General features: G+C 36.2%; 1 protein-coding gene and 1 non-coding gene across 2 annotated transcripts; both read right to left on the bottom strand.

Annotated features, from left to right (window-relative positions):
* Positions 1-1,975: 1,975 nt before the first annotated feature.
* On the bottom strand, positions 1,976-14,310 carry LOC128025028 (kinesin-like protein KIF22). The gene is made up of 13 exons (XM_052610990.1): positions 14,130-14,310; positions 13,768-13,963; positions 12,831-12,958; positions 12,416-12,570; positions 11,816-12,025; positions 9,739-10,132; positions 9,535-9,655; positions 8,458-8,578; positions 4,264-4,438; positions 3,303-3,391; positions 2,526-2,747; positions 2,375-2,434; positions 1,976-2,250 (listed from the first exon to the last, which is right to left on the bottom strand). Exons 2-13 carry the CDS (start codon positions 13,959-13,961, stop codon positions 2,221-2,223), a joined length of 1,899 nt encoding a protein of 632 aa, XP_052466950.1. The 5' UTR covers positions 13,962-13,963; positions 14,130-14,310; the 3' UTR covers positions 1,976-2,220.
* On the bottom strand, positions 11,641-11,777 carry LOC128025788 (small nucleolar RNA SNORA30/SNORA37 family). Its single transcript, XR_008186227.1, has one exon. It is a non-coding gene; the product is annotated as a small nucleolar RNA SNORA30/SNORA37 family (small nucleolar RNA).
* Positions 14,311-14,490: the final 180 nt, after the last annotated feature.

The raw sequence follows: 14,490 nt of genomic DNA on the forward strand, positions 1-14,490 counted from the left end.
TTTTGAGTGTAGAGCTTCATTTTGACCTGAAAATGGGTTGCTTGGGGAAACTGGGTGAGACGTTATGGATTTGTGTTTACAGTTTTGAGAATACGAGGCATAGTTTCAAGAAATGTGTTTAAGCAATCGAGAAAAACTGTAATTTATACTTTGATATTGATATTTTCTTTTTAAATATATTTCACCATAACTCCACTGGAATACAGCAGACAATGGCACCTTTGGAACTAAAACAAAAATAACTAAGGAGTCTCCAAAAAAGAAAAAAAATTGGTATGCGATTTTACTAATTTACAGTAAAAATGTATAGTTTTTACTTCGTATAGGCTATATCACCACTAATTCAGTTAATGATATGTAGTTATGAACCGTAATCTACATGACCCAATCTGCAATTTTTATTTGAAAGTTTAAAAAGATCATAAAAAAAACTGTGAAATGTACCCCTGACAGTAACACTTCCTAAAAAAACAGTAGCCTAATGCAAGATTACATTTATTCCATGAATTAATTATAAAGCAGTTATCATCTGTGTTTGGTAGTCAGTTTTCCAAACACTATTATGAACAACAATGAAAGCATGAGAGTGAATGTAGGCTGGGGTCTTCTTTATGTCCTGCAGTTCTGGTGTCACAGGGATGTCAGGCTTGCTGAAGGACTGCGTGTGTGAGGCATGAATAAGCAGTGTTGACCGCAGACACATCTACTCAGCAACAACACATTTACATTCCCTTCCGGTTCAAAACACAAATACTGAATGACAAGTCAAGGATTATACAGACAAACATTTCTCTCCTGATTCAGACAAGACGACTTCATTTTATGGATAGAGGACTCATATTTTAGGTTTGAAGCTTAAATGAACAAGAGGAGTGGCTAGACGCACACTGAACCACTAAACTTGAAGTCGACAAAAATTATTTTATTTTTCAAATTGCATCGTGCAAAAAGATAGCAAGATAGCAATGCGCTGAAATGTTTGCTGGTGTCTATTCTGTTTTTAACCCAAATGCACTTTGCACGATGCATTGAGCATTGACGCAGCACTAAAAGCATTATAACATCTCATGAAATGCTACAACTCTTTGGTTGCTTTGACTAAGCAAAAATTGGTCCGATTTCTTTAACTACTTGCTCACAAAAACTATTTTTAAACCATAAAGACGCTTCAGAACCAAAATTCCCCAATTTCCCATTTGGGGAACTATTAATTTTGCACCTTCAAAAAAAAAAAAAAAAATCTTAAGAGCGTAATTATGAAATGTAATAAATTTTGTTATGGGCGTTATTTCAAAATAGTTTCTACATGCAGGTGATTGAATAAATCCTTCCATTTTATACAAAATACTAATTGGTCAACAAAACATTCCCACTTTTTTTCAGTGAGCATTTTCAAGGACATTTCAAGGTCATTAATTTATTTACGATGACAATAAAAGACTAGGATTATGCCCTAAAGAAATATATTCCTCTCTACAGCAGTCTAAAACTTAATTTCAGTACCATTGGAGAGAAAAAAAATAATAATAATTTTCAACCCTTTCCTGAAATTTTTACCTTTTCTCTAATTTGTCTTCAGTTTTTTCAGGATGTGTGGGAACCCTGGTTTGGCTTATGAATGGTCTTAGTCTGAACTAGCAGAATGCCTCTGAATGCTTAAAGGGCCAGATTGACAGCATTTGCCAGTGCAAAACCCTGGCATACTGTCAGAGTTTACAAAAGACATGCAATGAAAAATGAGTGATGAAGAGAGAGATTTGCAGCTGACCTCATTGCATATGCATTTGTAGTTTCCCTTTTAGATGAAAAAATTATGAGAATCACTGACAGCATCACACAGATCTCAAACCTATATTTCTGTAAATTATGATTGAGAATACAGAAGATTTAGCGGTTAACCTCGAGTGGTTTATAAAACAAATAATCTAAAGTATAACACCCAATTAGTTATATAAAAAAAACTCACTGAACTTCATTTAGTGATGGTGGCATTTATTTGGTGCCACATGATACATAAGTTCATAAAAAAAAAAAAAAAATTAAATACTAAAAAGGAAAAATAGTATTCAGAAATGCCAGAAAACATGGAAAAAAGAAGTCAAGTATACACAGGAAAAAAAAAGCTGTACAAAATGTTACACGCATTAAAATCTGTAAGAAAATCTTAAAAACGAGAAAAAGTGTTCAAATGCTCGTCTTCAGCACAGTGGCTCATGCACTTCACTTTCCCATACTGCTGAGAATATTGGCCTGTGAGGGGGAAAAAGAAATAATTGAAACGGTGTGTGATAAAGGAAAACTGCTAAATCACAATGTAGTGTGCTTTCCTCCAGACACATTATTAAACGGTCCACAGCAGACACAAACCACAAACCTTTATGAAAGAAGAGAAACGTTTAACTGTAATGCCTTCGATCTGCCTCAGGTCTTCCACCTACACAAAGGGAAAATAAAGAGAAACCTGAATATGAAATGAGCCTCATGTCAAAGTTTGGCACATCACAGGCGAAGAGCCAGACGTCTACCTGTGTGAAGTCCCCATGAATCTCTCTCCAGCCCATGATTAATTTAGCTTTCTTGTCTCCGATCAGCTGCAGGCTCTTGAGATCCTTCAGAGAGCCGGAGTTGAGCGTCTGCAGGATCTTCCTCCTGGACTGCTCTAGTAACGCTGAATCCAGATGGGACTCCCAGTTGACGTCAACAGCTGAGGGAGGATCCACACCTCCGTTCTCCTTCCCCTGACCAACCTTTGAATCATGTCAAACGTGCAAGTAAAATCTGTTACGGTCAATATACCATCACTTGGCAGCTTTTAAAGAAACCAGAGAAATTTCTGTCCCTCCATTGAGTTCAAACTTTAAGTTCATAAAGAGATTATTAAAAAAAAAAATGCATATGTAGTTATTAAACTGGATGCATAGAAAACTTCAGCCATCTACTGGCCATGACTGTCATAACATGATTTTACTTCTTCACCAGGCAGCAAAACCCAATACATGATTTTTTCTAATTTTGTTCATGTTCCAACTTACAGAAGTTATATATATTTTCACTGTACTGAAGTTTGTATACTTGCTTATACAAATATTAAAATCTCAAAAGTGCGTATTGAAGAAATTTGTGTGAGACAGAGAGAGTTTTTTTAAATTCTGTCAAAAGAGGCCTTCAAACAAACACTGGCATTTGAATCTGTATCTCTTTAATATCAACTATTTTATAGGACCCAAACTCCTGGTCAGAGCATTATTAATTATTATATATTGTATTATGCACGTGTAAAGAACAACCAGCAGCACACTGACCTCAGTTTGGACACGTTTCTTCTTCTTATCCAAGAACTGAGAGGGTTTACACACCACAGCACACTGCTGCAACGGCTGCACCTGAGAGACTGAGATGTGTTTGGACAGGAAGAAACGGCTGAAATGTTGTGCTTAAAGGAATAGTTCATCAAAAATGAAATTTGCTGTACATGTACTCAACCTCAGGCCATCCAAGATGTAGAGGAGTTTGTAGCTTCTTCAAAAGATTTGGAGAAATTTAGCACTACACCACTTGCTCTTGATATGAAAAGTTGCATTTTTGTACAAAAATCAGCAAGTCAGAATTCAGACTTTCTAACTTTAAACAGTTGCTTCTGATCAAAATATTAGTTCATCATCCAGTACCCTGTTGTCTCTCACAAAATGTTTCTGCTTATAAACCGTGCATATTCTTAAAAACATGCAGCTTTTGTCTTCACAACACAATAACGGATTGACTGGAGTGGTGTGGATTGTTTTTTATCAGCTGTTTGGACTCTCTTTCTGACGGCACCCCTTCACTGCAGAGCATCCATTGGGGAACAAGAGGTGGAATGCTACATTTCTCAAAATCTTTTCTGATGAAGTAAAACTTAACATCTTGAATGGCCTGAGGGCCAGTACATTTTCAACAAAATTTCATTTTTTGGGTGAACGATTGCTAAATTTAGATTTCCAGGAAATGCACTCTTAAACGTATCAGTTCAGTTTTCCATCTGGAAGCACAGAAGCTGACAGCAGCAGGATGAGAGCGGGGACAGAGCGGAAAAGCTTTGAGCCCTGAAGGACAAAGCTGTAGCATCACAGAAACATACAGCATACTAACAGCACAAGTCAACAGGCAGAGAGGAAAGAGCAGGAAAAAAGGGTAATTAAACACTAAACCACTTAAATCAATACTGCGTTCTCGTGCATGAAGTGTCCCAGGAGGACTAGAAGAATGAAGTTAACCACAACTAACCCTGTAATGGTGTGACGACCGCTTGCTGTTTGCGTGGTTTGGCGACTGTAGACTGTTTTCTGTGCAGAAGGGGAAGATCTGTCTTAAAGAGAAGTGCATCTTTGGACTCTTTCTCATTCTGCTTGTTAAACTTGTTTGCCTTGTCCTCCAGCTCCTTCTGTTTCTCCTTCAACATCTATGGGAAGACGGCAGAACGTATTTGAAATCACCCACTGGTTGATGGGAAGAGGTCTTCCAAACTGAGCAATCATGATCATGTACAGTTTGCAGCTGGTATTAGTAATCTGGCCCAATCTGATTAATTAACAACAAGCAGGAAGAATGTTTGTCCCACTGCTGCCTATTTCACAGAAACTGCTTAGATGATCAGCTCGCATTTTTCAAACTTTCAATTCACTGAAATTGAGATAGAAATGTTGTTCTGACAAAGCAATAGAGCCAAATCAGCCCTCTATGCACACCTTGGTGATATAATCGCCATTGGCTGGTACATTTTTTTGTTTAGTCGCCAGTCTAATATACTTTTACACACACACACACACACACACACACACAAATAAATAAATATTATACAGGGGTTAAAACAAAATATATTAAAAATTCTGGAGGCAGGGCAGCACATGTGAAGCAAGCAATGACTCTGGCAACTTTAACATTTGAAAGAATGCTATGGCAAAGATATTGCTTACTTTATTCAAACTGATTTTCTTTTTCATGAATATATAGTTGACCTGAAGAATGACAGCTATATCATACACATGGAAATTTATGAGCTATATCATATATTATGAGCTTTCTCAACCCTAGGGGTGTGAAAATACTCTAAGCTCACCAGATGAGACAAAATACAGATACTTGGTTCACTACAACAAGACAATATTTTAATACTATTTTCAGAGGTACTATATGGAGTAAAAAAAAAAAAAAAAAGTATAATTTTATATATATATATATATATATATATATATATATATATAGATACTCCGTGAAAATTTAACTCCATTAAAAAGTACAAGTATCTGGTCAAAATCATTCTTGAGTAAAAGTAAAAAGTACAACTTTAAATTGTACTCAAGGTATTAAAAAAGTAGAAGTACTTTTCTTTCTGACAGACAATACAGAAGAATGGTTAAAGGGAGAGAATGAAAAAATACAATGGCACAGGTCAAACAGCAATTAAAATGAAACAGCGGAACACCAAAAATAAAAAAAACAAAATACAGGGTAAGGGATTAAAAGGAAACTCAATTTCCACCCTCATGTCATCCTATATGACTTTCATTTATCAGATGAACACAAACTAAGAGTTTTGGAAGAAAAAAAAAATCTTTTATATAATGCAAGTGTATGGGACATCCAAAAATGACATTTTTTAAAACGTTTTTAAAGGCTACTTTATTTGTTTTGTCTATTTAATGTCACTGTCTAAAAGGACAATTGATCTTTTAAATGTTTATTTGGGGCATTTAAAGCTTTTTTCTTAGCAAATATTGATGAATAATTATTTGTGACTAGATTAATGAGAAGCATGCAATTATTACGATTAAAAAGATAAACCCTGACAGTCCTTATTCCTACTTAATGATTCAAAATTCACTTTTTAGGGGCGGGAAAACAACTTTGCTACCTCAATATGCTTCCTCAGATTTGATGGTGAACTTTTGAAGCCAGATATTTACCTGATGAAAGTCATAATTGAAGCAGAAATGTGTGTGTGTTTGATGCATGAAAACAATGATCATTAGTTCTCACGTCAAGCACACACGTTTGACCTTCTGTTTACCATATTTAATGTGCTTAAGATAAAATAAAAATATAATGTACTTTAAGATGAAATAAAATTGTAAGTAAAAAGCACAGTTTTTTTTCTTAAATGTAATCAAGTAAAAGTACAAGTAGTCAGTTTAAACTGTAGTTGAGTAAAGTACAAATCCCCCAAAATAATAATAAGTACACTAATCAAGTAAAATTACTCAAGTATTTTACACCTCTGACTATTTTTAAGAAATTTTCAATGACAAAATATTTGTCATTTAATTAGAAAAAGTTATGCAGTTGTATTTAGAAATATTTTAACTAATATAGGGCTGTAACTAATGATTACTTTGGTAATCAAGTAATCTGATATTTTTTTAGTAACACAAACGGACCCAAGTGAAAACCAGGCTTTAGTATGACTATTGGTTAAATAATTGGCTCAAATAAAATATCAAATAATTATCAAGTAATTACTTGATTATATTGAAAAACGCTGTAAAAATACATAATGAAATATGCCTATATAGGGATGCACCGGTTGACTGGCCATAAATCGGAACCGATGGGTTTTTGCTTAAAATACGCGATTGGCAATCGGCCGGTTTTTGGTCTTTTTCGGCTGGTTTTTCCGGAAGTGCGCACGCGTGCACAGACTACATTGAAATCATTTGCCATCACGTAATTTGTGTGGAAGTATTTCGAAATCTGTGCGCTGGAAACGACAGCCGTTCAGCACTCGAAGTGCAGAGCTTCACGTCTGAGGCACAGCACAGATAGCAGGAAGCAAACAGCAGCTGGTGTACTGACACACAAATAGTTCCTTTCCCTGTGCGAGCGTACTGTACCTGTCCGCGCCTATTTAATTCACAGTGAAGAGAGGTTTAGCTCAACTTCTCACGTGTTGGATGAGAAACGAAACCAACTAAACTGTGACAAAACTAAAATGTTTTTTTTTATATATATAACGTGCAAACATGTTTGAAAAGAGAAGTAAACATCTGTTCTGTATAGGATTATTTTTATTTTACCTTAAAAATACATAGACTTTGTTTGATATAAAAATCACCTGCTGTAGCACACTGAGAAAAAGTGTTTCATTCATCCAATGAAAAAAATTTAGGGTAATAATTCATATCTATATTTTTTAACTTGAGCAAATAGTTATTTTTCATTGGCTCAAGTAAAAAAATATAGATGTGAATCATTACCCCATTTTTTTTTTTAATTGGATGAATGAAACGCTTTACATTTTTGTTTTATTCGCACCAACATTATTTGATTTTAACATTTTTGGAATAATTGATTTATATAGCATACTTTATTATTTTCACTGGTAAAACTTTTTTTAAAATGTAAAACCAAATTTAAAAACTAAAAACAAATACTGAATGCTGATTAAGAAACATCTTATTGAATGTGTGTTGATTGTGTTGTTTGGATTGTAGAACGATGCAGTTGCTTTTTAATTTCACACGGTTACAGTTAATCTTTTCATTGAAGGCCAGTTCTATGTAGTTTCAACCCAATTCAAAAACAAGCTAAATGCTGATGTTTTTATCATCTAAGTTTGTATTGAATGTAGCCTAATTACTGTGCAGTAACTTTTGTTAATTTCAGATGTTTACCATTATTGTTTTCAATAGCCAATAGCCGATTTAAGATGTTTAAATCGATAAAATATTTATATTTGGCCACAATTAAATCGCAATGCACAATACATGACATATTTAGCCATAGGTTTATGTATTCTCCCGTGTTGGCAAAGGTTTATTAATTATTTACGTAACAAACCTAGTGAGATAATGCACATGGTTTATCCAGATGAACATTAATTTACATTCAAAGCATAAGTTGCTTAAACAATTACAAAGAAAAAAACAGCACCATGCACGTATGTATATTTTAATTCAAAGGTCCGAAAACCAAAATCACAAAAGTAGGCTACCTTCTTCATTTAAAACCATGAGATACAGTGGGATGGGGAAAACCACCTTAAAGTCTTGAGACATGTTTTTTAAAAGATGAACTTACATAAATTGTATATGGCTTATTAAACATGCTGCGCTCTAGAGCGAGACAAGAGTGCAATGCTGTCCTCCTAGAAAATGTGATGAATATGCATTCTTGTTAACTGCTTGGATTCAGTTTTGACGTAAACAACATCTCCACATTGATGCTCTCATTTCCCGCAATATATTTAAAAGAACACTAAATTCGACAAATATTAAAAATTCGTCAATTGTTTTTTTTACAGCCCTAATGTTAAGCTAATAAGCCTCTCACACACACATACTGGCGAGTAAAATCTAAGAATCTATTAGCCAATGGCTAACTGTAGTTAAAAATTTAGTCGCCCAGAGTAAGATTTAGTTGCATATGCAAGTGATTTACTTGCAATGTCGAGGGTTGCAAATATTGAAAGAGTGCGTACGATACCTGTATTTCTTTACGGGACTGTGCTACAGTTTTGAGGAGGTTGAGTCTTTCCATCTCAGCAGAGCCCATCATCATCTTCTCCAGGGCCAGGAGTCTTTCCAGAACCGATGAATCAGGTGAACTGAAAGACATTTCAACTTTAAGCACATTTACACCAGCCAGACAGCATCAGATTCACATGTATACCGGGCTATGATCAGGCAAGAGAAAGGACCCGCGGAAATATTGCTTTCCAGCGATGGAGAGAACTCCAGAAGGGGAAGGGAATTGGATGAAGAGGTTGCTTTACATTGATTTTACATTGATTTTGCTTTTTCACAAAACTTTTCTGTGTTGGCTTTTGCTTAAATAATCTGGGAGGCATCGTAGATCACCTATCGTCGCTGCCAGGGTTGTGTACGTGTGGGGTGGAGTTATCGAAACAGGGGCGAGGTCCTGGTGGGTTATGGGCGTGTTTGTTTAGGTGCTTTAAGATATCACAAAAATCACTTAGTGCACCTTCTAAGCAACACTGTGAAGGAAAAAATATATAATATCAATATCAACTATAAAATCCCATTATTTAGTATTTATTATATTTTTGTGGAAAATGCACCTTAAAATTAGACATTATATTATGGAGTAGAAAGTTTAAAACATTATTTTACTTGAAATAGGAACCATTTCTAATATGATAAAATGTCTTTTTACTGTAACTTTTGATCTTACTAATGCAACCTTACTGAATAAAAGTATTAATTAAAAATCTTGTTGATTAAAAATAACGGTAAGCAATTTTAAATTACTTAACATTAAGGTTGATATATTAGTCTTACTTTTCGTGGGTTAACTCATGCTCCCCAGTGCAAAATGAAATGAATTTGACAGCTATTCAGAATTATGGCTTGATCGTCCAGCACTACAGTACATGTGTCCTCCCTACTCATGTCCAGTGAGGCACATTTAGCCTGTGGTCTTTGTTATAGGGAGTTTTCCTTTTAGCACCAGCTACCAAATCATGGCCTACAGCACAAAGCCAAGACCTGTTAAAGTGCTCACACAATAAACTAGTTCACCTGTTGTAGCAAGCTGTCGTACCTGTGTGGATGTATAGGAGGTGATGGAGACTGTTCAGCTTTCTTTCCCTCTTTAGACTTTTTGTTCTGATGTTCACCAGAACCTCCAGCCTCCTGTTCCTCTCCGGTTCTCTTTACAGTAGCTAGGAGTGAAGGGGTAAAATTATCACCACATACCCTTTCATTATCATCCAGAGAAATATAATAATAATACTGCACTGCTCACTAATCGTAGGAGCCAAAATGGTTTCCCTGACAAAGGGCCGATTGACAATCTGCTTAGACTTGGCGGCGAAGTTAAGGGCTGAGAAGGTGTCAAAGTAGTATTTGTACTCCGGCGCGATGTTTGTGATCATGACCGAATGGGCCGAACCACCCAGAGAGTCCTGCAGCAGACGGGTGAGTTTACTGTCTCTGTAGGGCACGCGGCCCCCGGCCCCTGTGTTCAGAGCGTCCACCACTTTACTGAGGGTGAAGAGGGACAGGTTGATGGCTCCACTCTCTTTCAGACGGATGCCCTGGTTTCCTGTGCGCCGGTTGTCTTCTGAACCAGCCAAGTCAACTAAATACAGCTTTCCTGTTTGTTGTCTGTGTGGCGGCCCACGCTGAGACTTCACTACCTGAGAGAAAAACAAACGCATTTATGTGATTGTTAGTCTTTTGAAGAGGACTGGTAACTTTATAGGACCCAATAAAGTCAGTTTTATTTTTGCACAAACTCTGCTTGAATTTTTCTGGATTCTGTTTTAATGCCTAACTACAATTTAATAAACTGAACAACAAGAATGGCCAATAAAGTCAACTGATTGACCAACTGAATTTCAATGAAAGAGGTTGATTGGGTTTATGGGGTGCAGTCTAACATGTTCCTGCTTCATTGTTTTTTAAGCATAATTTTTCTAATAATTTACCTTTATTCCACACCGTTCTGTCCCTTTTCTCAAAAAAAAAAAACACCTCGATTTATTTCCTGTTATCATGAATAACACGTGAGGGACTGGGATTGGTCAGCTGGCTCAGTGCGTTGTGATTGGCTAAACCGCCTCGAGCGCGTCTGAACACCCCGCCCCTCTCAAGCTCAGAATGTGCTCCGGTTGTATCGTAAACAATGACGTTCTCTATATTGCTTATCAATTGGAACCTGATTGAGATGCAGAGAATATTAATGGAGAGGATCGTGCAGAACCTGTGAAAGCCCGGCTCTTAATGGTATGTTTGTTTGTTGTGGTCTCATACTTTTAGATACGCTGTGTTTGTAAATGCAACTGCTTCTGTTTTTAATATACAGTTTTATTCTGATTAAAGCTTTAATACAGCACAGCAAACATACACGTGTCCATGTATAACGCTTCTCATAGCTATGTGAAAGTACAACACGGCCTCACCCCTTTGTTGCGTGTTCCTGGGGGCGGGGTTTATCTGGGTTCATGATGTAACAGACCCTGGAAGAAGCTCATAGTCCCTTACCAGACGTTTTTAAACTGCCAGAAATTTAAAAGACAATATTTCTGTTTGCTTTCAGCGCTGCAACTTTGCAGACATTATGCTCAAACAGCAACATTACAAACTAACGTTACAAAAAGTGGAATCGCAATCAACCACCCCTTTAAAAAAAAAAAAAAAAATTACTTAAAACAATTACTACTTGAAAAATACATTTCATTGTACAACAGCAATATTTGTCTTTAATTCCTTTAATGAATTAAAAAAAATGGCTGAATCAATATATAAAACTATTTATAATACATATAATATTTTTATAATAACAGTGGCCTATAAAATCCATTAAATGAAACCTCTTTAATTTTTTGGGCAAACAAAGTGCTGCCCACCAGAGGTTCACGTTATAAATGAAGACATGGCCAACTAAATTTGCCATTTCTTAAAAATAATATAATGAGCTATATTATTATTATTTTGACACACACATTCAATTGTACTGCAGCTATAAATTATTTTGATGTTTTTTTTTTTTATTGATGCAGACTTCATATTTAAATAGCAGTATTTTGTGCTTTAATTTTTAGTCACTAGTCATAAGTGTAGTGCCCTACTTTTGATTAAGTCATCCAAATTTTGAGAAATTCTGTGACATTTTAAATTATACAGTACATTGTATTTTTATGACTAGTGTTCTCTCTTCCAAATACAACCAGCAGACACTGTAAAAGTCTGTGGTATTTGTTTGATGGAGAGATTTCATTTCAGCACCAGCTACCAAATCATGGTCTACCACACAGAGACCAGGACCTGTTAAAGTGCTAAAGGAGAGCTAGAATGAAGAGGAGTGCGCAGGTTCAAACCTTTATGAGGAGGATAGCGTGACTGCGGCTGGAGCGCTGGTTGAGTTTCGTAGAGGCCGTGGTGCGGTTTAGACTCGCGGGGATAAAATGAGTGTCAAAATCGGTGAAGGATGAGAGTGGTGTAAGTGTTAGCCCGGGAATGAGGATGTTTCTGTCCTTGTCTTCACGGATGGGCAGGTCCTGAGAACCCGGGGACAACAGGTCCAGCACCTACAGACACAGAGTACATCAATACTCCAACGCAGCTGCCACCGAAATGGGTTACATGTGCACCTGTATATTTATACTTAACTACCTTTCGACAGTTTGAGGTAAGCTTTTTTTATTAATACTATTATTTAACATGGAAGCATTAATCAAAAGTGACAGTATGGTAAATAATGAAAATGTAGAATATGCTTCAAATAATGTAGAATTTCATATAAAAGATGTTCCCTTGTTCCTATTTAAAGAATACTGAAATATTAACCAGCAAAAACTTTCAACAATTGATAAATATTTCTTAAGTGACATAAGCATTTCTGAAGGATCATGCGACACTGAAGATGGACTAAAAGCTGCTGAAAACCCAAGGAAATAAATGCTCTCAAAACCTCTGACCTTTTCATTGTAGATCTCGAGGTAAGACATCCCAACCGAGTATTCCCAACCATCCAGATCCTTTTTCTGAGCTTCAACCAGTCTGAAGACCTCCTTCACGGCTCTGGTAATAACACCCGGCTGCTCTTGACTGCCAAGCATAGTGTGGGTCTTTCCTGAGGAAATGAACAGGGGTCTCTGAATTGTGAATTGATAATATAACGGCACTTCATAATAATCCTAAGAATCACATCACACGAGTTACTAAAGGAATGTCATACAGAAATGTCATAGTTTACACTGAGATGATAACGACATCACTTTTATCCATTAAATCCATTATCAAAAGTTTACCAGCCCCGAAAATCTCGCACAGACACCCAGAACAGGAATATCACCTGCAGAGGAAAAGACGACACAGAGCAAAGAGTCATACCTGCTCCAGTGGGTCCATAAGCAAAGACACTGGCGTTCTGACCATGAAGGATGTGAGGGAGGATGGGCTTGACCGAGGTCAGAAACACCTCCTGCTGTGTGGACTGTTCACCATGAAACACATCAAACCTACAAACCAATTTACCGGGTTTATGAACAAAGTTTAAATTAATCACTGCAAAAATAAATAGTTCCAAGACTACAATAAGAAAAAACACTTAAAGGTCCCATGATGTGGATTATTTTCTCTTTGTGTTTATTTTATATCTCCTGAGGAATTAATGTTAATATTAAAAAACATCATAAAGTGAAATTTTCATGTCATGGGACCTATAAATATAAAAGTATTTTATTTGGCATGTATTAAACATTTTATGCTATAAATTTGTAATACTTTTGTACTTAAAGAAAAAAAAAAAAAGAAAAAAGGATGCAATCATCTTAAAAAAAAAAAAAAAAAAACCTGCAGACAAATATAACATAACCAATAAATAAAGCTCAATGCGGTTGACAAATCGAGTCAAAAGTTAACAAAGTAAAAAAAAAAAAAATTTAAAAACCTGCCTGGAATTGTTTTATAAAATTAGAAAAAAATAATCTCAAATGTTAAAAACACACACTGAGAATCAAATCCACTGAGGAAAGAAGAAACTACTGTAAAATATTGTTGTATTACATTATTTTCAAAATGGACCTAAATCAACCAAAATTGGTCATGTAAACAGTAAAAGCCTTATTCTTTAGTGTTTTATGTGTATCTCTTCGTGATAATCCACGTAGGCATGTTTAAAGCCAGAGGATTTTAATCAAGAGAAGTTTGATATCAGCACCAGCTACCAAATCATGATCTACTGCACCGAGACCATGACCTGTTAAAAGTGCTCAATAATGAAGGAGACAGAAACACTAAAGTGCAAACTTGAAGGATCATGACTGACTGGTACTGAAGCGTCTCAGTGGCGTTCCTCCAGTTGACGATCTCCAATTTCTGGGGCCCTAAACCCCTGACACAGGGCCCTTCTCGCTTCTCATCCTGCGGCTCCATGTAGGGCCTGAGCCGAACCGCCACTCGAACCCGAGAGGTCCGTCTGGACCCCGCAGCTCCATCGCTCACAGCAACACGCTGTGCCATTCCTGACATCAAACCATTAGACTCTTTATCATCAAAAACACGCTCATAAAAACACTGGATGGAAATACACTCGAGTTTTCTGAATGTTTAACTCCGTGACGCACTGACGTGTTCACTTTCCAAAAGCAACACACGGACATAATAATAAAACAAATACATTAAACTTACCTAATGTGTTATGTAACTGTTAATCCACGTTTCGGCGTATATTATCTGTTCTCTGGAACAATATAAGATTTTTGATAAACTAGTTTTAGTCAGTACATCACCACTAAACTCCTCAAACAATGGCGTCTGTCGGGCAAAAGGCAAAGCACGGTTATTTTCAAAAGATGAAAACCCCGCCCCTTCACTAGATTTAACCAATCAGCGCACCCGAATCAATGCGCATGCCTCCTTCTTTCAAACAAAAGCGTTGTGACGCCATCATTCGGTAGTATATTGGAATAACACAATATATATTTTTGAAAATCAGAAATACAAATACAAATGTTCGTTATGCAAGAAACAACGATATTAAATATCTCTA

Source organism: Carassius gibelio, chromosome A12 (assembly GCF_023724105.1).
Source record: "Carassius gibelio isolate Cgi1373 ecotype wild population from Czech Republic chromosome A12, carGib1.2-hapl.c, whole genome shotgun sequence".
NCBI classification, from domain to species: domain Eukaryota; kingdom Metazoa; phylum Chordata; class Actinopteri; order Cypriniformes; family Cyprinidae; genus Carassius; species Carassius gibelio.

Bases quoted from the DNA above. Each gene is read 5' to 3' on its own strand.
- LOC128025028 (XM_052610990.1), bottom strand. From the start codon at position 13,961: ATGGCACAGCGTGTTGCTGTGAGCGATGGAGCTGCGGGGTCCAGACGG. The intron at 12,959-13,767 runs GTCAGTCATGAT...ATTGGTTTGTAG, and splicing joins ACTGAGACGCTTCAGTACCA to GTTTGATGTGTTTCATGGTG. The intron at 10,133-11,815 runs GTTTGAACCTGC...TTTTTCTCTCAG, and splicing joins ACGCTATCCTCCTCATAAAG to GTAGTGAAGTCTCAGCGTGG.